Source organism: Eleutherodactylus coqui, chromosome 8, assembly GCF_035609145.1.
Source record: "Eleutherodactylus coqui strain aEleCoq1 chromosome 8, aEleCoq1.hap1, whole genome shotgun sequence".
In the NCBI taxonomy this organism is placed as follows: domain Eukaryota; kingdom Metazoa; phylum Chordata; class Amphibia; order Anura; family Eleutherodactylidae; genus Eleutherodactylus; species Eleutherodactylus coqui.
The window spans coordinates 8,933,688-8,961,459 of NC_089844.1; the positions used below are offsets into that span (position 1 = coordinate 8,933,688).

At 38.6% G+C, this 27,772-nt stretch overlaps 1 protein-coding gene across 1 annotated transcript in view; it reads right to left on the reverse strand.

Annotated features, from left to right (window-relative positions):
* Nucleotides 1-22,365, reverse strand: part of NXPH2 (neurexophilin 2) — a 156,603-nt gene extending 134,238 nt beyond the window's left edge. The window contains exons 1-2 of the mRNA XM_066577331.1: nt 21,989-22,365; nt 21,407-21,553 (exon numbers count right to left, since the gene is read on the reverse strand). Of these exons, the coding sequence (XP_066433428.1) occupies nt 21,407-21,454 (48 nt within the window). The 5' untranslated portion in view covers nt 21,455-21,553; nt 21,989-22,365. The remainder of the gene's footprint in view (nt 1-21,406; nt 21,554-21,988) is intronic.
* Nucleotides 22,366-27,772: the final 5,407 nt, after the last annotated feature.

Here is a 27,772-nt window from a genome sequence, read left to right on the forward strand (position 1 = left end):
CGAGACATCTTTCGGATGCTTAGGATCTTTATTAACTAACAGGAACACGGCTGCAGAGCAATGGCAGTACCCGTGAACCGGGATATAGAAGTGAAAGTAACAAGTGTGAACAAACAAGGCCGCATTCGGCTGCAACCGCAAACTTGAATAAGTCTGTGACTGGAGCTAGATAAGTCCTAAACAGAAATGTATCTCAGCCGAACTGTGCAACGTAGCGTACTCTAGTGTACTTACATCAATCTAGAGCCCTATGGCAGAGTCGGGCACCAGCGTTACCGTAACCAGTTTGCCTTAGTCCAAAGGGTCACTCCATCTACTCAATTCAGAATCAGCCAATGCTCTTATATTTCAACCCACAGGGCAGGAAGGTGTGGGTGACCCTGGGAGTGCAGCATGCACAGCAAGCTGTCATTTCTTATGTATGCTCCAGTCCTGAGACTGCCAAAAACTGCGCTCCTCCTGGCCGTTGGTCAGAGATTTAGAGCAAGAGATAGAGGGGCCACACCCTGGAGACCCTCTCTTTGACACTGTTACAGACTCTAAGGCATTAAAGCAACAGCATAGCAAATAGCAAATGAATGTCACTTGTGCAGTGAGCAGGAGTCGGCGGCAGTAGCCTGAGTGGGTGCGCCAACTCTAGACTTGCTACAGTTGTGGCTACTCGGTCTACAAGGATAGCTCATGCGGCAGGTGTTATTGCAAAGTGGTTTTTGGCTAAAGCAATTGGTGTAAATTCTTCGTGACGCCAGTGCCTTAGAATGAATGCGTTTTTTGTGGGGAAATGAAGAGACAAGTCTATAGATGTAACAGTAAAACTGAAGGCACACAGTTTACTTAGACTTGAGGACTGAGTCCAATGTTCACACTTTTCTTATTGAAAACAGTAAGATTTCCAGTAACTTTTTTAACATATTAAATTACATACATTAGTTCCTTGACCCTCTCCTGTAGGTTGGGGTTGTCTTTGACCCTCTCCTGAAGAATGGGCTCAGGCTGCAGGCTAAGTAAAGGGATTGCTGAAATAGGAGGTTATTTGTGGAGGCATGGGGGGAACAGTGCAGGCTCTTTTGGGGACACACTGACTCCTGACTGTGCAGGGACAAGTTAAACTCACAGTTGCAGTCTCCTTCCAGCTTCCACAAAGTCTGCCCTGGCTCAGGTTCCTCCTGGCAGGGTTGAAAAAGACTCCTCTCCCACTCCGGGTTCTTTCTGATCAAGTCCCCCGGCTCCTGCACTCCTGCAGCTCTTGCTTGCACCCATTCACATATGCGCTTATAATGCTCCTACATCTCTGCTCCTCTCTGACTTCCTGCGCTCTTCTTCTGCTGACTCCTTCCACTCCCCCCCCCCCCCCCCCCGTCCGGCGCTCACTTTCTGGGGCTGTCCTGGACTGCTCCCACTCCACCAATCACTGGAGCTCTCTCCTAGGTCACATGGCCAGTTTCCTCCAGTAACATAAATTCTCTCAGGAGAGGAAGTAGACCAACCAGGAAATTAGTTGCAGGTGGACAATCAGAAGGGGCACTGTTGCTAGGCAGATCACATTTAACCCATTATGCAGGAAAAAACACAGTTTTTCTCCTGAAGGTTGCCTCCTATGTCCTCCTAAGGGCTCATAGCAAGATCCCTGGGACCTATTAATCTCAAGCCTGCCCTGTAGGACCCTCAGGGTCACTACACTGGTATGACACAGTTATCCCCTGACACCGCAGTGATAAAGAACATGGAATACCACCACAAGTTTGAGTATGCCAAGTATTAACCTGCACCCGATCCCTGAGGGCCATGAGGCCGAGAAACTCTTGTAAGCCTGATGCACTTAGTTAAGACAGTTTTCTTCTACTGTAAGAAGTGTTCTGCATCCTGTGTCACCGAATGAGGATATCCACCCCACATGTGTGCTATAGAGGCAATGTTCATGCCCGTTCTGCATCGTCTTCCACCGGAGGACATCTTGTCTGTCCTTCAGTACGGCGTCACATGAATTGGCCAATTACTTTCCTAAAAACTCCTCCGAGACCAATACATTCCTTCTCATGCTCTCGATTGCCTATTGTATTTTTTATGGTGGCACCATTACAAGTATAACCCCCCCTATAACAAAGGGATGTTTACACCTCCACATCCAGATTGCCCTGATCATATTCCAGCCGCTGCCAGGTCATTACGGCATTGATAGCTTCATGCTTAGTAATAGGCCTTTTACTTCACCAGTCATATTTATTGATTTTATGTTTTCAATTACGTTGGTTTTACGGCACATAACGAGGACGGGATTTATCTTATGATCTTAAAAGGAGCAAACGACATTGCTCTGTGACTAATAAAATCAGCACATTCCGTGCCGTGTGAATCCGGCGACACATCCCAAATCAGCACATTTCTTCTTCCCGCTCTTGCACTTTATTTCAGCTTTGTCATCAGGATATGCAGGAATGATAAAACTAGCAAGTCAAAGTGGGCTCAACAGCCGAGGGCCCCCGGATAGGAATAGTATAGGGGCCCCTTGTTTTCCAGTAACAACCTCTTTATGTCTCATTGTAAGCTGTCTATGCCAACCCATTGTCTACAAGGGTAGCCGTCAAACAATACCAAAAGCCTCTATACCAAGTTTATGGTCCCTGAGTCCTTTGTGCCCTCTAATTTGTTTATTAGTAACCGTGTTTCAGATAGAGCTACCATTAGGGATAACCAATAGTCACTCAGGGACAGAGGTGTCTGGTGTTAGGGTCAGAGTCAGACACAGATTAGGGAAACACCTAGATTTAGGGTCAGTTATTGCCAGGCTGTTATTTCTGTTTCCATTGACCATCTGTAGTCTTGCATTTGTTTGCTGTTTGTATTAATACGCGCTTCATATATTTGTTCTTGTGACTGTCCACTTGTTGCATTATTCTGCTCTATTATAAGTCCTGGGGGGGTCTGAGTACTGGGAGACACAGTTAGTACCCAGGAATGGTGGCTACTAAAGGTGAAGTTAAGTTCTGCCACCTAGTGTCCAGCGTGCAGCATTACAGATCTGATTACTGCAGGGTGTTGAGTCCCTGTTTCACTTGACTACTCCTCTCCTTCACATGACCAGATGGCCTCAAGGTAATCAGGCCCTACCCATGCACAAGCCCAGTCACAGGCGGTCCTGTCCTTGCCAACATAATCAGTCTAGGGGGCAGGTCACTGCCCCCCACAAGATCAGCACACTCCTCTCCTGCTGCTGCCATCTAACTGGCTGTGAAAGGCTCCATCTGCGCCCTCTGCTGGTGGTGCAGCTTGTGACCCGCGAGGCCCCGCATGTTATATAGCATAATGAAACAGGATGAGGACAGTTCTATGGCCGGACATCTCCAAGAGGAGAGGCAGACAAGCGATACATCTCGTCTCTCTGCGTTTCGCCCCTTCGCTCGCACACAATTCCATTTGGTTTTTCGCGGCTCGATTTGCTCTTTTACTCCGTAATAATAAAGCTTCACAGTTTGTAGAGATTAAATTAAAGGGCAAGAAAAAAAATGCAAGAGGTGCGAGGCAGCGACGTACGGCACGTGCATCATACAAGTCTGACACCAAATACGTATATGGAGATCACATGACGGGGGAGGGGGGCTTATTACAGGAGTTGGGGTAAATCCCAATGTATAATGCTTCTATGAAGGTGATTCCACATGTAGAGGCGGAAAAAACATTGTGTGCAGCGCGGAGGAGCAGTATAATGTACAGCAGGAAGAACGTATCTGCACGTTAGGATACCTGGAGGGACTAATGCAAGCATAAACTGAACAGCCCCCTTATTAGAACCCACGACCCCTTTATTAGAGCCCCTGCCCCTATATTAGAATTACTTGCCCCTTTATAAGACTCCATGCCCCTTTATTAGAGCCCCCGGCCCTCTCTTGATTGTTGCTCCCCTGTACGGTAATTCCCCCTGTGACCCCGGAGTGCGACATAAGGTCACATGACAAGTTTTCCGTGGATCAGTTTCAGTGTGAATCCACATTAGATGGAAGATCCAGCGATCGGGGCGACTTCCAGCGAGGCCGGTCATCGGTGCCTGACTAGCCGGGGTTTCACTGCCAACCACAGGGGAGGGGGGGGGGGTTATCATGTAACGGGGTGGAGAGTATACCGAGAATGGCGTGATTGAGGAAAACATCCAACGAAGGGGGTTCCTGTGGACGGAAACAACTGATCACTGAAAGGGGTCGGAGGAGGATGTCAGGAATCGTTCTGACCAAGAGGCTGCACAGTCAGCTGAATACAACGCTGGAGCTCCAACTAACGTGTCCAAACGCACAACTCGCCGTTCCTCCGCACGGATGGTATAACAGCGGACGACCAGTTCCAGCGCCATTGTGTCTAAGAGGAACAGAAAGACTGCAGCGGGCAAAAGAGCGCAAAACTTGTATCACTGAGCAGCGGAGAAACATCTCCTGGTCAGATGGAGCCAGATTTCTGTTTATGATGGGAGGTCAGAATTTGGCGCAAGCAGCATGAATCGCTGACCCCTTCCTGTCAGCCGATCCGAACATGTCAGCACCGCCATCTAATCTGCAGCAACTACAAGAAGCTTCCTGTCCACAGGGGCCGATATTCCTGCTGAATGCCACAATGAACTGCTGCGGATCTGAAGACCAGAGGAGTCCAGGGCTACTAGATGGCGGCCAATAGAGCGGCCGTTCAGCGTAGATTATTCAAAACGATATGGAATATTGCCTGCAGGATTATTGTGATGACAATAGGGTTAAACATTAAGAGCGCCAATCAAAGAGAGTACATGGACTGCAAACCCACATCTAAGGTCCGTGGTGCGAGGAAAGATGCGACCTGAGCTCCCCTGTGCTTTCCATAGACTTCTATGGGAGCTAGAAAACACGTATCGCGCACCTCGGATCGTGTGGACGGGCTGATTAAAATAGGTGGAATTCACCCGTTCACGCGCCTATAATGTGCTACAACAGCGCTTGTGTGAACGCGGCCGCAGCCTGGCATCCATGAAATATTCTGGATTATCAAATGGCCATAGAGAAATGTTGTGGTGAACTAGTAACGACAGCTCTGCTGTGACAGGAATTCTTTATGACCTCTCTGGTCGGCCATCGCTACCTGGGTAATGAAATGTAACATCATCATGGCGGATTATCAGATGCTGGGTTAAAGGAACTTCACAGCCCGTAGAGATTTTTTTCCTTAATGCCTTTTTTCCTCCATCTCGCTACCGACTGTGTGGAAATGAAATCCTGCAGGAATAATCCTTCTGCGTGACACATACAACGCCGCTAAGTCCTTCCTTCCATCCCTTAAAGCTACGGAGAACATGTGCGTCTCAGCGTTCTGTTCATCAAGCGGCAAAGAAAAGCCCCTCCAGTGAAACGCGGAGAAGGTAAACAGGACGCTATTGTCCGCCAATCTGGCAGTTCTGAAAGAAGTCTTCCTCTTATCGGCGGACTGCAGTGGCGGCGCCCCCCCCAGCATCGGGCAGCACCATCCAGAGGCGGATTAATATTTGACACACGCGTTCTCAGAAACTAATCAATCAAGTCGTGGAGCTGGATGAGAAATCACCTCCTAAAGAGGCTGCTTAATCTCCTCAAGGTTCCCTTCATTTATTTATTACACTTTTTTTACACATCGGTCAGGTAAGAGCGGCGGCGGCGGCATTAAGATGCGAGACAGCAGGGGACCAAGGAAAACTTCTACAATGTGTGTTTTCGGAGATACCGCGGCTTCTCTTGCACCGCTCTCATGCAAATTAATGCCACGATCAGCCAGTTTATACACCGCATACAATTTACGTGCTGAATACCCAGAAACGCGCAAGAAGGGAGTTCAACGATATCCAGCGCTGCTGAGAGAGGATCTAGTATATTCAGCCGCGCGGGACGATGTGCTACAATACCAGGTTTATCTATCACCGCTCATAATACTTACATGAGGCGCCTTCACACGTGCCTGCGCAATTCTGGATGTGACTCAGAGCGACGTATTGCGCTACAAACAAGGCTTTTATGTGCACGTATTTTACTGAACTTATTCTATACGCAAGGTAGGCTCATATACAAGAGGCAGGGGAACACGAACAAGATTAGATGGCTCGTTAGTCAAATGAGATAGATAGATAGATAGATAGATAGATAGATAGATAGATAGATAGATAGGAGATAGATAGATAGATAGATAGATAGATAGATAGATAGATAGATAGATAGATAGATAGGAGATAGATAGATAGGGGATAGATAGATAGATAGATAGATAGATAGATAGATAGATAGATAGATAGATAGATAGATAGATATGAGATAGATATGAGAGATAGATAGATAGATAGATAGATAGATAGATAGATATTAGATAGATAGATAGATAGATAGATATGTGATAGATAGATATGAGATAGATAGATAGATAGATAGATAGATAGATAGATAGATAGATATGAGATAGATAGATAGATAGATAGATAGATAGGAGATAGATAGATATGAGATAGATAGATATGAGATAGATAGATAGATAGATAGATAGATAGATAGATAGATAGATAGATAGATAGATAGATATGAAATAGATATGGGATAGATAGATAGATAGATAGATAGATAGATAGATAGATAGGAGATAGATAGATATGAGATAGATAGATAGATATGAAATAGATATGGGATAGATAGATAGACAGATAGATATAATAATATAATAATAATCTTTATTTGTATAGCGCCAACATATTCCGCAGCGCTTAGCTATGAGATAGATAGATAAATAGATATGCGATAGATAGATAGATTAACAGATATGAGATAAATAGATGATAGATAGATAGATAGATAGATAGATAGATAGATAGATAGATAGGAGATAGATAGATAGATAGATATGTGAAAGATAGATAGATATGAGATAGATAGATATGAGATAGATAGATAGATAGATATGAGATAGATAGATAGGAGATAGGAGATAGATAGGAGATAGGAGATAGATATATGGGAGATAGACAGGAGATAGATAGATGGGAGATAGATAGGAGATAGATAGATAGATAGATAGATAGATAGATAGATAGATAGATAGATAGATAGATAGGGGGTAGATAGATAGATAGGAGATAGATAGGAGATAGATAGATAGATAGATAGATAGATAGATAGATAGATAGATAGATAGATAGATAGGAGATAGATAGATGGGAGATAGATAGGAGATAGCTAGATACATAGATAGATAGATATGAGATAGATAGAAGATAGATAGATAGATAGATAGATAGATAGATAGATAGATAGATAGATAGATAGATAGATAGATAGATAGATAGGAGATAGATGGGAGATAGATAGATGGGAGATAGATAGGAGATAGATAGATAGATAGATAGATAGATAGATAGATAGATAGATAGATAGATATGAGATAGATAGATAGATAGATAGATAGATAGATAGATAGGAGATAGATAGATAGGAGATAGATGGGAGATAGATAGATGGGAGATAGATAGAAGATAGCTAGATAGATAGATAGATAGATATGAGATAGATAGATAGATAGATAGATAGATAGATAGATAGATAGATAGATAGATAGATAGATAGATAGGAGATAGATAGATAGGAGATAGATAGATAGATAGACAGGAGATAGATAGATAGGAGATAGATAGATAGATAGATAGATAGGAGATAGATAGATAGGAGATAGATAGATAGATAGATAGATAGATAGATAGATAGATAGATAGATAGATAGGAGATAGATAGATAGATAGATATGAGATAGATAGATATGAGATAGATAGATAGAAAGATAGATACATCTATATATATAAAGCTGAAAGCCCTCACTGACTCACTGACTGACTCACTGACTCACTGACTCACTAACTGACTGACTGACTGACTCGCCAAAAGTTCTCCAACTTCCCGATGTCGTAGAAACATGAAATTTGGCGCAAGCATAGATTATCTCCAAAATAGGAAAAGAAATTGGGTCCCAACTCGATTATTCAATTCTATGCGCAAAAGAATTGGCGTCAAAATTTTACGTACATAATCTAAATCTCTCACTTCCCAATGTCATAGAAACGTGAAATTTGGCAGGAGCATTGATTATGTCATAAAAAGGAAAAGCTAATGGGTCCCAATTCGATTATTCAATTCTATGCGCAAAAGAGTTAGCGCCCAAATTTTACGTGCGGAATGTAATTTTCTCACTTTCCGGTGTCATAGAAACGTGAAATTTGGCACGAGCATTGATTATGTCATAAATAGAAAAAGCGAATAGGTCCCAACTCCATTATTCAATTCTAGCGCAAAAGAATTGGCGTCGAAATTTTACGGACGGAATGTAATTTTCTCACTTTCCGGTGTCATAGAAACGGGAAATTTGGCACGAGCATTGATTATGTCATAAAAAGGAAAAGCTAATGGGTCCCAATTCGATTATTCAATTCTATGCGCAAAAGAGTTAGCGCCCAAATTTTACGTGCGGAATGCAATTTTCTCACTATCCGGTGTCATAGAAACGGGAAATTTGGCACGAGCATTGATTATGTCATAAATAGGAAAAGCGAATAGGTCCCAATTCCATTATTCAATTCTAGCGCAAAAGAATTGGCGTCGAAATTTTACGTGCGGAATGTAATTTTCTCACTTTCCGGTGTCATAGAAACGGGAAATTTGGCACAAGCACTGATTGTGTCATAAATATGAAAAGTTAATGGGTCCCAACTCGATTATTCAATTCTAAGCGCAAAAGAATTAGTGTCCAAATTTTATGTACGTAATCTAATTCTCTCACTTCCTGATGTCATTTAATATAAAGGAAACGTCGCATGGTAACCTCCACGTGGTGTTTCCTGGGTAACGCAGAGAACTATGCAAAATGGTGAACATATGTTTTTCCGGTATCTCTAAAGTAACCACGACTTCATAAGATTTTCCGTGTGAACACCAGATAAACACCAGTACCAAATTAACTCGGGCGAAGCCGGGTATATCAGCTAGTCTATATATATAAAAGAAAAAGTGCTCACTACTGATTAACTTTCCTGTGACACATAAACATAACATTTGGCATGACCATTCTTTAGGTCGTGAGTAGGAAGAATAAAGGGGTCACAACATCAATATTAAATTCTAAGCATGAAAAAATAGTTCTTTTCTCATAAAGCCTAGAGAAATGATTTGTATATATACTGAGAATCTACCTGACCTCTATGTGTATATACTGAGGAGAATCTGCCTCACCCCTGTGTGTATATACTGAGGAGAATCTACCTAACCTCTATGTGTATATACTGAGGAGAATCTCCCTCACCTCCATGTGTATATACTGAGGAGAATCTACCTCACCACTTTGTGTATATACTGAGGAGAATCTACCTCACCTCTATGTGTATATCCTGAGGGGAATCTACCTCACCTCTATATGTATATATTGAGGAGAATCGACCTTACTTTTATGTGTATATACTGAGGAGAATCTACCTCACCTCTATGTGTATATACTGAGGAGAATCTGACTCACCTGTATGTGTATATACTGAGGAGAATCTACCTCACCTGTACGTGTATATACTGAGGAGAATCTACCTCACCTCTATGTGTATATGCTGAGGAGAATCTACCTCACATCTATGTGCATATACTGAGGATAATCTCCCTCACCTCTATGTGTATATACTGAGCAGAACTTAACTAACCTATGTGTGTATATACTGAGGAGAATCCCCCTCATCGCTATGTGTATATACTGAGGAGAATCTACATCACCTCTCTGTGTGTATACTGAGGAGAATCTGCCTCACCTCTATGTGTATATACTGAGGAGAATATAACTGACCTCTATGTGTATATACTGAGGAGAATCTACCTCACCTCTATGTGTATATACTGAGGGGAATCTACCTCACCTCTATATGTATATATTGAGGAGAATCGACCTTACTTTTATGTGTATATACTGAGGAGAATCTACCTCACCTCTATGTGTATATACTGAGGAGAATCTGACTCACCTGTATGTGTATATACTGAGGAGAATCTACCTCACCTGTACGTGTATATACTGAGGAGAATCTACCTCACCTCTATGTGTATATGCTGAGGAGAATCTACCTCACATCTATGTGCATATACTGAGGATAATCTCCCTCACCTCTATGTGTATATACTGAGCAGAACTTAACTAACCTATGTGTGTATATACTGAGGAGAATCCCCCTCATCGCTATGTGTATATACTGAGGAGAATCTACATCACCTCTCTGTGTGTATACTGAGGAGAATCTGCCTCACCTCTATGTGTATATACTGAGGAGAATATAACTGACCTCTATGTGTATATAATGAGGAGAATCTACCTCACCTCTATGTGTATATGCTGAGGAGAATCTACCTCACCTCCATGTATATATACTGGGGAGAATCTACCTCACCTCCATGTATATATACTGAGGAGAATCTATCTGACCTATATGTGTATATACTGAAGAGAATCTACCTCACCTCTCCGTGTATATACTGAAAAGAATCTGCCTCCCCTCTGTGTGTATATACTGAGGAGAATCTACCTCACCTCTATGTGTATATACTGAGGAGAATCTACCTCACCTCCATGAGTATATACTGAGGAGCATCTACCTCACCTCTACATGTATATACTGAGGAGAATCTACCTCACCTCTATTTATATATACTGAGGAGAATCTACCTCACCTCTTTGTGTAAAAACTGAAGAGAATCTACCTCACCTCTATATGTATATACTGAGGAGAATCTACTTCCCCTCCATGTGTATATACTGAAGAGAATCTACCTCACCTCTATATGTATATACTGAGGAGAATCTACCTCACCTCTATGTGTATATACAGAGGAGAATCTGCCTCCCGTCTTTGTGTATATACTGAAGAGAATCTACCTCACCTCTATATGTATATACTGAGGAGAATCTACTTCCCCTCCATGTGTATATACTGAAGAGAATCTACCTCACCTCTATATGTATATACTGAGGAGAATCTACCTCACCTCTATGTGTATATACTGAGGAGAATCTACCTCACCTCTATGTGTATATACTGAGGAGATTCTACCTGACCTCTGTGTGTATATACTGAGGATAATCAACCTCACCTCTGTGTGTATATACTGAGGAGAATCTACCTCAGCTCTATATATATATATATATATATATATATATATATATATATATATATTGAGGAGAATCAAGCTCACTCTTATGTCTATATACTGAGGAGAATCTACCTCACCTCTCTGTGTATATACTGAGGAGAATCTACGTCACCTCTCTATGTATATATACTGAGGAGAATCTATCTCACCTCTGTGTGTATATACTGAGAAGAATCTACCTCACCTCTGTGTGTATATACTGAGGAGAATCTACCTCAGCTCTATATATATATATATATATATATATATATATATATATTGAGGAGAATCAAGCTCACTTTTATGTCTATATACTGAGGAGAATCTACCTCACCTCTCTGTGTATATACTGAGGAGAATCTACGTCACCTCTCTATGTATATATACTGAGGAGAATCTACGTCACCTCTATGTGTTTATACTGAGGAGAACCTGCCTCACCTCTATGTGTATATACTAAGGAGAATCTACCTCACCTCTATGTGTATATACTGAAGAGAATCTGCCTCCCTTCTGTGTATATATACTGAGGAAAATCTACCTCCCCTCTATGTGTATATACTGAGGAGAATCTATCACACCTCTATGTGTATATACTGAGGAGAATCTATCACACCTCTATGTGTATATACTGAGGAGAATCTACCTCACCTCTATGTGTATATACTGAGGAGAATCTACCTCACCTCTATGTGTATATACTTAGAAGAATCTACCTCATCTCTAGGGGTATATACAGAGGAGAATCTACTTCACCACTATGTGTATATACTGAAGATAATCTACCTCACCTCTATGTGTATGTACTGAGGAGAATCTACCTCACCACTATGTGTATATACTGAGGAGAATCTACCTAACCCCTATGTGTATGTACTGAGGAGAATCTACCTCACCTCTGTGTGTATATACTGAGGAGAATCTACCTCCCCTCTGTGTGTATATACTGAGGAGAATCTAATTGACGTCTATGTGTATATACTGAGGAGAATCTACTTCCCCTCCATGTGTATATACTGAAGAGAATCTACCTCACCTCTATATGTATATACTGAGGAGAATCTACCTCACCTCTATGTGTATATACTGAGGAGAATCTACCTCACCTCTCTGTGTATATACTGAGGAGAATCTACGTCACCTCTCTATGTATATATACTGAGGAGAATCTACGTCACCTCTATGTGTTTATACTGAGGAGAATCTGCCTCACCTCTATGTGTATATACTGAGGAGAATCTACCTCACCTCTATGTGTATATACTGAAGAGAATCTGCCTCCCTTCTGTGTATATATACTGAGGAAAATCTACCTCCCCTCTATGTGTATATACTGAGGAGAATCTACCTCACCTCTATGTGTATATACTGAGAAGAAGCTACCTCACCTCTATGTGTATATACTGAAGAGAATCTGCCTCCCTTCTGTGTATATATACTGAGGAAAATCTACCTCCCCTCTATGTGTATATACTGAGGAGAATCTACCTCACCTCTATGTGTATATACTGAGGAGAATCTACCTCACCTCTATGTGTATATACTGAGGAGAATCTATCACACCTCTATGTGTATATACTGAGGAGAATCTATCACACCTCAATGTGTATATACTGAGGAGAATCTACCTCACCTCTATGTGTATATACTGAGGAGAATCTACCTCACCTCTATGTGTATATACCGAAGATAATCTACCTCACCTCTATGTGTATATACTTAGAAGAATCTACCTCATCTCTAGGGGTATATACAGAGGAGAATCTACTTCACCACTATGTGTATATACTGAAGATAATCTACCTCACCTCTATGTGTATGTACTGAGGAGAATCTACCTCCCCTCTATGTGTATATGCTGAGGAGAATCTACCTCCCCTCTATGTGTATATACTTAGAAGAATCTACCTCATCTCTAGGGGTATATACAGAGGAGAATCTACTTCACCACTATGTGTATATACTGAAGATAATCTACCTCACCTCTATGTGTATGTACTGAGGAGAATCTACCTCACCACTATGTGTATATACTGAGGAGAATCTACCTAACCCCTATGTGTATGTACTGAGGAGAATCTACCTCACCTCTGTGTGTATATACTGAGGAGAATCTACCTCCCCTCTGTGTGTATATACTGAGGAGAATCTAATTGACGTCTATGTGTATATATTGAGGAGAATCTACTTCCCCTCCATGTGTATATACTGAAGAGAATCTACCTCACCTCTATATGTATATACTGAGGAGAATCTACCTCACCTCTGTGTGTATATACTGAGGATAATCTACCTCACCTCTGTGTGTATATACTGAGGAGAATCTACCTCAGCTCTCTCTCTCTCTCTATATATATATATATATATATATATATATATATATATATATATATATTGAGAAGAATCAAGCTCACTTTTATGTCTATATACTGAGGAGAATCTACCTCACCTCTCTGTGTATATACTGAGGAGAATCTACGTCACCTCTCTATGTATATATACTGAGGAGAATCTATCTCACCTCTGTGTGTATATACTGTGAAGAATCTACCTCACCTCTGTGTGTATATACTGAGGAGAATCTACCTCAGCTATATATATATATATATATATATATATATATATATATATATATATATATATATATATATATATTGAGGAGAATCAAGCTCACTTTTATGTCTATATACTGAGGAGAATCTACCTCACCTCTCTGTGTATATACTGAGGAGAATCTACGTCACCTCTCTATGTATATATACTGAGGAGAATCTATCTCACCTCTGTGTGTATATACTGAGAAGAATCTACCTCACCTCTCTGTGTATATACTGAGGAGAATCTACGTCACCTCTCTATGTATATATACTGAGGAGAATCTATCTCACCTCTGTGTGTATACTGAGAAGAATCTACGTCACCTCTATGTGTATATACTGAGGAGAATCTATCTCACCTCTGTGTGTATATACTGAGAAGAATCTACCTCACCTCTGTGTGTATATACTGAGGAGAATCTACCTCAGCTCTGTGTATATATATATATATATATATATATATATATATATATATATATATATATATATATATATATATTGAGGAGAATCAAGCTCACTTTTATGTCTATATACTGAGGAGAATCTACCTCACCTCTCTGTGTATATACTGAGGAGAATCTATGTCACCTCTCTATGTATATATACTGAGGAGAATCTACGTCACCTCTATGTGTATATACTGAGGAGAATCTACCTCACCTCTATGTGTATGTACTGAGGAGAATCTACGTCACCTCTCTATGTATATATACTGAGGAGAATCTACCTCACCTCTATGTGTATATACTGAAGAGAATCTGCCTCACCTCTATGTGTATATACTGAGGAGAATCTACCTCACCTCTATGTGTATATACTGAAGAGAATCTGCCTCCCTTCTGTGTATATATACTGAGGAAAATCTACCTCCCCTCTATGTGTATATACTGAGGAGAATCTATCACACCTCTATGTGTATATACTGAGGAGAATCTACCTCACCTCTAGGTGTATATACTGAGGAGAATCTATCACACCTCTATGTGTATATACTGAGGAGAATCTACCTCACCTCTATGTGTATATACCGAAGATAATCTACCTCCCCTCTATGTGTATATACTTAGAAGAATCTACCTCATCTCTAGGGGTATATACAGAGGAGAATCTACTTCACCACTATGTGTATATACTGAAGATAATCTACCTCACCACTATGTGTATATACTGAAGAGAATCTACCTCACCCCTATGTGTATGTATACTAAAGAGAATCTACCTCACCTCTGTGTGTGTATACTAAAGAGAATCTACCTCCCCTTTTTGTGTATAAACAGAGGAGAATCTACCTCCCCTTTTTGTGTATAAACAGAGGAGAATCTACCTCCCCTCTGTGTGTATATACTGAGGAGAATCTACCTCCCCTCTATGTGTATATACTGAGGAGAATCTACCTCACCTCTATGCGTATACACTGAGGAGAATCTACCTCCCCTCTATGTGTGTATACACTGAGGGGAATCTACCGCACCTCTGTGTGTATACACTGAGGGGAATCTACCGCACCTCTGTGTGTATACACTGAGGGGAATCTACCGCACCTCTGTGTGTATACACTGAGGGGAATCTACCGCACCTCTGTGTGTATACACTGAGGAGAATCTACCTCCCCTCGGTGTGTATACACTGAGGAGAATCTACCTCCCCTCGGTGTGTATACACTGAGGAGAATCTACCTCCCCTCGGTGTGTATACACTGAGGAGAATCTACCTCCCCTCGGTGTGTATACACTGAGGAGAATCTACCTCCCCTCGGTGTGTATACACTGAGGAGAATCTACCTCCCCTCGGTGTGTATATACTGAGGAGAAAAGGAAGGAAGGAAGGAAGGAAGGAAGGAAGGAAGGAAGGAAGGAAGGAAGGAAGGAAGGAAGGAAGGAAGGAAGGAAGGAAGGAAGGAAGGAAGGAAGGAAGGAAGGAAGGAAGGAAGGAAGGAAGGAAGGAAGGAAGGAAGGAAGGAAGGAAGGAAGGAAGGAAGGAAGGAAGGAAGGAAGGAAGGAAGGAAGGAAGGAAGGAAGGAAGGAAGGAAGGAAGGAAGGAAGGAAGGAAGGAAGGAAGGAAGGAAGGAAGGAAGGAAGGAAGGAAGGAAGGAAGGAAGGAAGGAAGGAAGGAAGGAAGGAAGGAAGGAAGGAAGGAAGGAAGGAAGGAAGGAAGCCTCCCAAATACTTAAATTGTTTTGAGAACTTTATCATGTATTCGTGTATTATAAATGTTACATGATACACTTTTTGGGGTCTCCATGTTCTCCTTCTCCATCTTCCACTTCCTTGATTCCAGAAGATTCTATTTCTATGACCATGTGACTGGTTCTTGGATGCAGTAGTTCACAGTTCTCCCCTTTAATCTTGTTGCTGTGCTGTTAACCACAAGTCTCACAATCCCACCCTAAGAGGGTCTTCAGGGCCCCCGGATGAGATTTGCCCATCTAGCATTACTGTAACTGGTGCAGCTTCCCCATCCACATTGGTGTACAGCGCATATATTACTGCATGTACTGGGCGGAGGTGACAGCAGCAAGATGGATGGAGACCAAAATCATAAATATGCCATTCGAGAACATAAACAGCCAAACATCAGACACTCTGGCAGGGAGTAGCTGCAGTATTTCAGCCCTCAGAGCTGGCAGAGCCGGGGCACAAACAAGCCGTTCTACCCGGGTTACAGTAGTGAGATACGGGTCAGGGCAACAAGATGAGTCTTTATCCCAGGAGAAGGAACACCCCAAAACCAAGACCTAATAATAATTGTAACACTGATACTTACAGATATGTAACTTAGCTAGCAGTCCTATGTAAAACACTCATATCACACTGTAATACAGCATAAGATCACACCCATCTTTACTGCACAAAGTGTAATCATATATGACCTTTACAGGCCTTTAAAATAAAATATATACTTGAAGCCAAACATAGATAGATAGATAGACAGATAGATAGATAGATAGATAGATAGATAGATAAATAGATAGATAGATAATAGATAGATAGATAGATAGATAGATAGATATGAGATAGATAGATATGAGATAGATAGATAGATAGATAGATAGATAGATAGATAGATAGATAGATAGATAGGAGATATGAGATAGATAGATAGATAGATAGGAGATAGATAGATAGATATGAAATATATAGATAGATATGAGATAGAGAGAGAGATAGGAGATAGATAGATATGAGATAGATAGATAGATAGATAGATAGATAGATAGATATGAGATATGAAATCGATAGATAGATAGACATGAGATAGATAGATATGAGATAGATAGATAGATGGAAAAATATGAGATAGATTAGATCGATATATAGATAGATATGAGATAGAAAGATAGATAGATAAATAAATAGAGAGATATGAGATATAGACAGATAGATAGATAGATAGATAGATAATAGAGAGATAGATAGAGAGATAGATAGATAGGTAGATAGATAGGAGATAGATAGATAGATAGATAGATGGGAGATAGATAGATGGGCGATAGATAGATAGGAGATATGAAGTAGATAGATAGATAAGAGATAGATAGATAGATATGAGAAAGATAGACATGAGATAGATAGATAGATAGATTGATTGATTGATAGATAGGAGATAGATAGATAGATAGATATGAGATAGATAGATAGGAGATAGATAGATATGAGATAGATAGATGATAGATAGATAGATAGATGGATAGATTGATAGATAGATAGGAGATAGATAGATAGATGGAAAAATATGAGATAGTTAGGTAGATAGATAGATAGGAGATAGATAGATAGATATGAGATAGATAGATATGAGATAGATAGATAGATAGATAGATAGATAGATAGATTGATTGATAGATAGGAGATAGATAGATAGATAGATAGATAGATAGATAGATAGATAGATAGATAGATATGAGATAGATAGATAGATATGAGATAGATAGATAGGAGATAGATAGATATGAGATAGATAGATGATAGATAGATAGATAGATAGATGGATAGATTGATAGATAGATAGGAGATAGATAGATAGGAGATAGATAGATGGATAGGTATGAGATAGATAGATAGATAGATAGATAGATAGATAGATAGATAGATAGATAGATATGAGTTAGATAGATATGAGATAGATAGATAGATTGATAGATAGATAGATATGAGATAGATAGATTGATAGATAGATAGATAGATAGATAGATAGATAGGAGATAGATAGATAGATAGATGGGAGATAGATAGATAGATATGAGATAGATAGATTCAAAATACAGCCACACTTTAGTATCCCTATTGTATCCACAACATTCGGACCCCCATCTTCACTGAGCTCAGGGCATGATGATGGGTTCGGATCAGTAGAACCTTGTAAAGGGGAGGGCAGGGTGTGGGGGAAATTTAAATGTAGGTGTCCTTATCATGCCAGCCTAAATAGTACAAGCAGCAAGTGTTGGTCACACTCCCTCTGGTATTAGAGTATTGGTGCAATATCCTTGAGTCCCACCATCAGAGACTCCAGCAGATCCAAAAGCACAAAGAGGCATGCTCCATCTGTATAACGCTCGTAAGGCTAATCGTCGGTCTCCAGACATCCATATATCTGTGCAACATTAAGGTTTCGGGCCAATGCCCTTTATCAAGCATTGAAGGGGTTGTACCAAGATTACACGTTATCCCCTATCCATAGGAAATCCACAGGACAGGGGATAACTCGCTGATCAGTGGGGGTCTCCTGTGTCACTGCGGGGGTGACTTCTCTTCCCACACTGCGGCGGCAAGGAGTGAGTGCTGGCCGAGTACGTGCGGTCCGCGCTCTATTCATTTCAATGGGGGTGATGGAAATACCCGAGCGGGTGCTGCTTGGGTATCTGAAGAGTTCTAGTGAAAGTGAATGGAGAGCTAATGTGCTTGTGCAACAAAGGCACCATGCTGTCTCCCCGTTACTGCGTAGGATGTGTGATGGGGGGTGCAATAACCCAAAGTGAGGAGGGATTCCCGTTCTACAGATCGGCGCGGTCCCCCACTGATCAGGAAGTTATTCCCTATCCTATGGATATCCTGTGGACAGGGAGAACTTGTAGTTTTGGTCAAACCTTTAATATACAAAAAGAAATTCATTCCAATTCATTCTAAGTGCGAAAAGAGAAAATCCTCAAAACTTGGAAATCAGACACCAAGTCCGTGTGTGAGGGAGGGGGGACTCAGGGGCCACACAATAAACCTGAAGAGCATTAGACAGAAGGACCATTGCATATCCTGCAGCCCAAATACTACAGGTGCTCACAGCTCATTGCCTATAATGATGGGGGAGGAGCAGGAGAATATCACAATGCTCAATTCCTTAAATTAATATTAATTAAAGTTCCATAACGAGGTGACAGAATAGCTGCTTCACGAAGCATAAGGCGATCGGTATACTGCGGGGAAATAATACGTCCCATCATAACAAGAAAATAAGAAGTAATAAAATAATGATATTGAGTATAAACAGCTGCTCATTAACATATGCAAATGAGGCAAATCTTAACTTGACATTTAATGCCTTCTGATAAGCCAATTACAATGTACTACAATGCTGTAAATTGGGTTATTAGGCTGCACCAGTCAGATTAATAATTGCTCCATCTGCAGATATACGTTGTGGCGCTGACACCGGCGCACAGATCGCACAGATTGCCGTCCCACAATTATAATATTTGCTCCATCTGTAGATATACGTTGTGCCGCTCACACCGGCGCACAGATCGCACAGATTGCCGTCCCACAATTATAATATTTGCTCCATCTGTAGATATACGTTGTGCCGCTCACACCGGCGCACAGATCGCACAGATCGCCGTCCCACAATTATAATATTTGCTCCATCTGCAGATATACGTTGTGCCGCTCACATCGGCGCACAGATCGCCGTCCCACAATTATAACATTTGTGTCATTTTATTGTCTCTATTTTATTATTATTTATGATGCAACAAAAACAAAGAAACTGAACATTTGTTTTTGTATCTTTTTGTGTCTTTTCCTGCTCGGCTCAGGGGAACAAACTTGCAAAAAGAAATAACATTGATCAGAGCAAGAAAAACCAACGGCTCATCAGGCAGTAGGATGATTCCGAGCGGCAGCGCACACGGCGAGCCTCTACATCCAAACCTCCCGATGTAACACAAGTTGTTAACCTTGGGAGCGAGGCATTGTGTCTAATATAAAAGGCATCGCGCTGCAGTCCAGGACTAGAAACAGGCGAGAAATATGTATCAGACTGAGGGCTTTACTGCACAGATCACTGGGCTGCATGTGGAACTCAATCGAGATGCAGCAGAGTAGAGTTTGTCTTGTACGTGTATTGAGCACAGGAATTCATTAATGCATTAACATAATGTAATAAGTTTCCCTTCATTCCTATGTGATATTGCAATAGGGAATTTTTTATATGATTTGCACCAATTTTCTGCCATCAAAAAGCGGCACAATTTGCTGCACGGCTTTTCTTGCAAAAATTTGCACATTTGTTTAAATTTTATGTCATTGCAAAACACTATTCAAAAAATGGGATGGGTTTAATAGAAGGAGGCGGGATTCCTGTGGTCAACAAACTTACTATAATTTATGCCAGAAATTGGTGTCAATGATAGCGCAAACCTAAACAGCGGTAAAGCTGGCATTGATTTCCTTTTCTGGCTCATGGATAGCCAAAGATGCGCAAAATTTATTAGGAGGCATGCAACTCCTCATAAATAGGGTGAATCTAATTAAGACCGGCGCATTAAATGCTGGTCCTAATAAGTTTCTACCCTACATAAATGTTCTATATGAGTTCATAGTAACTCAATTTACAACAACATAGTATGTTGTAGCTATTACATGCAGTGGCGGTAAATGTCAAGTCAACATTCGCTACTTCTGTAGCAATCTAATTATTTATCTTCTACTAATCTCTAATTATCTATCTCCTATCTATCTATCTCTCTATCTCCTATCTATCTATCTCTCTATCTATCTCATATCTCTCTCTCTCTCTCTCTCTATCTCATATCTCTCTCTCTCTCTATCTATCTATCTATCTATCTGATATCTATCTATCTATCTATCTATCTATCTATCTATCTCCTATCTATCTATCTATCTATCTATCTATCTATCTCACATCTATCTATCTCATATCTATCTATCTCATATCTATCTATCTATCTCTCTATCTATCTCCTATATATCTATCTATCTATCTATCTATCTCATATCTATCTATCTATCTATCTATCTATCTATCTATCTATCTATCTATCTATCTCCTATCTATCTATCTATCTATCTATCTATCTATCTATCTATCTATCTATCTATCTCCTATCTATCTATCTATCTATCTATCTCATATCTATCTATCTCATATCTATCTCATATCTATCTATCTATCTATCTCTCTATCTATCTCCTATCTATCTATCTCCTATCTATCTATCTATCTATCTCCTATCTATCTATCTATCTATCTATCTATCTCATATCTATCTATCTATCTATCTATCTATCTATCTATCTATCTATCTATCTATCTATCTATCTATCTATCCATGATCTATCACCCATAACTACAGTTTTACATTCATAATTATTCAGAAAGTTACTTTTAGTGAGAACTTGTTGGACTTACCAGATGAAGGAGACATTTGACCAGAAGAGAGAAGAAATGTAGGTCCATATTGGTGTTTCAGGAGTCCAGTAGATTATTTCATGAGCTTCTGTCTTTAGTTTTCACCAAAACCCACATTGAGTAGGCTGGAAAAGTACTGCGGACGTCCTAAAGACAAAAGCAACATCATCTTATAACAAGCAATGGTCACGCCGATGTAGTAGAGCCGAGCTTTTCATTTGGCACAACTCATAGAACTTTATGTAAACTTACAATGTGCTAAAGCGTTAACTGACCCATCCAGCTTAGCTACAGCTATAGTATCGGACTGCTCACAATTAAAAGCTAGCAGTGGCTCAGTAGTCAGTATTATCGTCTGGCTGTGCTGGGGTCCTGGGTACAAATCCCACCAAGGACACCTGCATGGAGTTGTAATGTTCCCCTTGTGCTTGCATGGGTTAACTCTGGGTACTCTGGTTTCCTCCCACACTCCAAAAACATAGAGAGGTGAATATAGATTATGAGCCCCAATGGGGCCAGAACTCAATGTCTTGTGAATATGCATGCACTATTAAATAAAGGTTGTTATTAAATGGTCTTTACCGTTATCTCAGACTGCGACCCCTGAACGATAGGTTCCTCTTTCCAGGTCCCATGCAGAACTTAAATTCATAGTGTTCACCTCTGGTCAGGTAATAAAACACACCGTGCACCCAAGGAAGATGGAGTGTTGGTTTCACCAACTTTATATTTTGCCCAAAGGGAATAGAGTTGAGTTAAGTGAAGAGTGGCATAGTAAGCCGGGCTGCAGTTGTCTGGTAGGCTGATTCCAGGCTCATCTCATTGCTAGCATCCCCATGTAAGCAACTGGGAGACAGCAGAGTATCCTCCAGCTCTCAGTGCACATTAGTGGCTGGGCACACCTCCGAGCATGTCACTGGCAGCCTGCGAATGGCACTTGTTCCAGTAGATCCGGAGTATCTTGCCTCTGACTCTGCTCAGCCTGCACTGCCTCTCTCACATCCAGCCGCACTTTTAATTCCTCTCCATTGTGGAGGCTGCTGATAACTGGCGGCTGCTGTTCTGCGTCTGGAGTCGCTCCTGCTGGCAGCGCCCTGATTGGACAGCTCGCTCGCTTCTGCCGGGACCAACTGGACATCGATTTATAGATTCCAGGTTCTTGTTAGAAGGAAAAAAGTCAATGAAACATGGAAAAAAGTATATTGTGCAAGAAAAAGAGAGAACAACGATAGGAACTGGAAAGTGACTCCATAATAAGAAAAGAGAAGCAAATCATATCTATCAATCTAACTATCTATCTACCTATTAAATATCTATTTATCTATCTACCCCATATCTATCTATCTATCTATCTATCTCCTATCTATCTATCTATCTATCTATCTATCTATCTATCTATCTATCTATCGATCTCCTGTCTATCTATCTCCTATCTATCTATCTCCTATCTATCTCCCATCTATCTATTTCCTATCTATCTCCCATCTATCTATCTCCTATCTATCTCCTATCTCCTATCTATCTCCTATATCCTATCTATCTATCTATCTATCTCCTATCTACCTATCTATCTACCTCCTATCTATCTATCTCCTATCTATCTATCTCCTATCTATCTATCTCATGCCTATCTATCTATCTCCTATCTATCTCACATCTATCTATCTATCTATCTATCTATCTATCTATCTATCTATCTATCTATCTCCTGTCTATCTATCTCCTATCTATCTATCTATCTCATATCTATCTATCTATGTCTATCTTATATCTATCTATCTATCTATCTCATATCTATCTATCTATCTATCTATCTATCTATCTATCTATCTATCTATCTATCTATCTATCTCATATCTATCTCATATCTATCTATCTCACATCTATCTATCTATCTATCTATCTATCTATCTATCTATCTCATATCTATCGTCTATCTATCTATCTATCTATCTATCTATCTATCTCCTATCTACCTATCTATCTACCTCCTATCTATCTATCTCCTATCTATCTATCTCCTATCTATCTATCTCATACCTATCTATCTATCTCCTATCTATCTATCTATCTATCTATCTATCTATCTATCTATCTCCTGTCTATCTATCTCCTATCTATCTATCTATCTATCTATCTATCTATCTCATATCTATCTATCTCCTATCTATCTATCTATCTATCTATCTATCTATCTATCTATCTATCTATCTATCTATCTCCTGTCTATCTATCTCCTATCTATCTCCCATCTATCTATCTCCTATCTATCTCCCATCTATCTATCTATCTATCTATCTATCTATCTATCTCCTATCTATCTATCTCATATCTATCTCCCATCTATCTATCTATCTATCTATCTATCTATCTATCTATCTATCTATCTATCTATCTATCTATCTATCTATCCATCCATCTATCTCATATCTATCTATCTATCTATCTATCTATCTATCTATCTAACTATCTATCTCATATCTATCTATCTATCTATCTCCTATCTATCTCCTATCTATCTCATATCTATCTCCCATCTATCTATCTATCTATCTATCTATCTATCTATCTATCTATCTATCTATCTATCTATCTATCTCTTATCTATCTATCTATCTATCTATCTATCTATCTATCTATCTATCTCATATCTATCTATCTATCTCATATCTATCTCATATCTATCTATCTATCTATCTATCTATCTATCTATCTATCTATCATCTATCTATTTATGTATCTATCTTTTTTATATCTATTTATCTGTAAGTTCTGTGTCTGAAGTCGCTTCTGCTGGCAGCGCCCTGCTTGAACAGCTTGCTCGCTTCTGCCAGGCCCGACTGGCCATTGATTTATAGATTTTTATATCTCATATCTATCTATCTCTCTGGTATCTTTCTATCTATCCCATATCTATCTATCTATATCATATCTATCTATCTTTCTATCAATCTAATATTGATCTCTCTCTCTATCTATTTATCTCTAATCTATCTATGTATTTAATATCTATCAATCTATCTCATATCTATCTATCTATTTATTTATCGCATATCTATCTATTTATCGCATATCTACCTATCTATCTATCTATCTCATATCTATCTATCTATTTTATATCTATCTCTCTTTCCATCTATGCCATATCTATCTATATATCTATCTATCTAACTCCTATCTATCTATCTATCTATCTATCTATCTATCTATCTATCTATCTATCTTCTATCTCATATCTATCTATCTTCTATCTCATATCTATCTATCTTCTATCTCATATCTATCTATCTTCTATCTCATATCTATCTATCTATCTATCTATCTATCTATCTATCTATCTATCCCATATCTATCTACCTATTTTCTATCTATCCATCTATCTATCTATCTATCTATCTTCTATCTCATATCTATCTATCTATCTATCTATCTATCTATCTATCTATCTATCTATCTCATATCTATCTCGCATCTATCTATCTCATATCCATCTATTTATCTATCTATCTATCTATCTATCTATCTATCTATCTCCTATCTATCTATCTATCTCATATCTATCTCGCATCTATCGATCTCATATCTATCTATCTATCTATCTATCTATCTATCTATCTATCTATCTCATATCTATCTACCTATTTTATATCTATCTATCTATCTATCTATCTATCTATCTATCTATCTTCTATCTCATATCTATCTATCTATCTATCTATCTATCTATCTATCTATCTATCTATCTCATATCTATCTCATATCTATCTATCTCATATCTATCTCCTATCTATCTATCTATCTATCTATCTCCTATCTATCTATCTATCTATCTATCTCATATCTATCTATCTCATATCTATCTATCGCATATCTATCCATCTATCTATCTCATATCTATCTCACATCTATTTATCTATTTATCTTCTCTCTCATATCTATACTATATCATATCTATACCCTATCTATCTCATATCTATCTATCTATTTATCTTCTATCTTCTATCTATATCATATCTATCTATCTATCTATCTATCTATCTATTTATCTATCGACCTCATATATCAATCTAACTATCTATCTACCTATTAAATATCTTTCTATCTACCTATTAAATATCTATCTAGCTCATATCTATCTATCTATCATCTATCTATTTATGTATCTATTTTTTTTATATCTATTTATCTGTAAGTTCTGTGTCTGAAGTCGCTTCTGCTGGCAGCGCCCTGCTTGAACAGCTTGCTAGCTTCTGCCAGGCCCGACTGGCCATTGATTTATAGATTTCTATGTCTCATATCTATCTATCTCTCTTGTACCTTTCTATCTATCCCATATCTATCTATATTATATCTATCTATCTTTCTATCAATCTAATATTGATCTCTCTCTCTATCTATGTATCTGATATCTATCTATGTATTTAATATCTATCTATCTATCTCATATCTATCTCACATCTATATCATATCTATCTTTCTATCTATCTATCTATTTCCTTTCTATCTATCTCACATATATCTCATATCTAGCTCATATCTATCTCAGCCCAGATACAACTAATGTATATATTATCTATCTTATATCTATCTGTCTTCCTATCTATCTTATCTTAACAATTTATCTATCTCTCATATCTATCCATCTCTCTCATAGCTATTTATCTATCTCATATCTATCTATCTGTTTATTTATCGCATATCTATCTAATTATCGCATATCTATCTACATCATATCTATCTATCTTTCTTTCTATCTATCTTCTATCTCATATCCATCTATCATATTTATCTATGTATCTATCTATTTATCTATCTATCTCATATCTATCTATATCATATCTATCTACCTATTTTATATCTATCTATCTCTCTTTCCATCTATCTCATATCTATCTATCTATCTATCTATCGAATATCATATCTCATATCTATCTATCTTCTATCTCATATCTATTTATCTATCTATCCCATATCTATTTATATCATATCTATCTATCTATCTCATATCTATCTATCTATCTATCTATCTATCTATCTATCTATCTATCTATCTATCTATCTACCTATTTTATATCTATCTCTCTATCCATCTATATCATAATCTATCTATTTATCTCTCTTCTATCTTATATCTATCTATCTATCTACCTATTTTATATCTATCTATCTTCTATCTCATATCTGTCTATCTATCTATCTATCTATCTATCTATCTATCTATCTATTTATCTCATATCTATCTCACATCTATCTATCTCATATCCATCTATCTATCTATCCTATCTATCTATCTATCTATCTATCTATCTATCTCATATCTATCTCTCGCATATTTAGCCATCTAACTATCTCTTATCTATCTCACATCTATCTATCTATCTATCTCATATCTATCTATCTATTTATCTTCTATCTCATATCTATCTATCTATCTCACATCTGTCTGTCTATCTCCTATCTATCTATCTATCTATCTATCTATCTATATCATATCTATCTCCTATCTATCTATCTATCTATCTATCTATCTATCTATCTATCTATCTATCTATCTATCTATCTCCTATCTATCTATCTATCTATCTATCTATCTCTCATATCTATCTATCTATCTATCTATCTATCTATCTCTCTCTATCTATCTCATATCTATCTATCTCTCATATCTATCTATCTCTCATATCTATCTATCTCTCATATCTATCTATCTATCTATCTATCTTCTATCTCATATCTATCTATCTTCTATCTCATATCTATCTATCTATCTATCTATCTATCCCATATCTATCTACCTATTTTCTATCTATCTATCTATCTATCTATCTATCTATCTATCTTCTATCTCATATCTATCTATCTATCTATCTCATATCTATCTCGCATCTATCTATCTCATATCCATCTATTTATCTATCTATCTATCTATCTCCTATCTATCTATCTATCTCATATCTATCTCGCATCTATCGATCTCATATCTATCTATCTATCTATCTATCTATCTCATATCTATCTACCTATTTTATATCTATCTATCTATCTATCTTCTATCTCATATCTATCTATCTATCTATCTATCTATCTATCTATCTATCTATCTCATATCTATCTCATATCTATCTATCTCATATCTATCTCCTATCTATCTATCTATCTATCTATCTATCTATCTATCTATCTATCTATCTCCTATCTATCTATCTATCTCATATCTATCTATCTCATATCTATCTATCGCATATCTATCCATCTATCTATCTCATATCTATCTCACATCTATTTATCTATTTATCTTCTCTCTCATATCTATCTATATCATATCTATACCCTATCTATCTATCTCATATCTATCTATCTATTTAT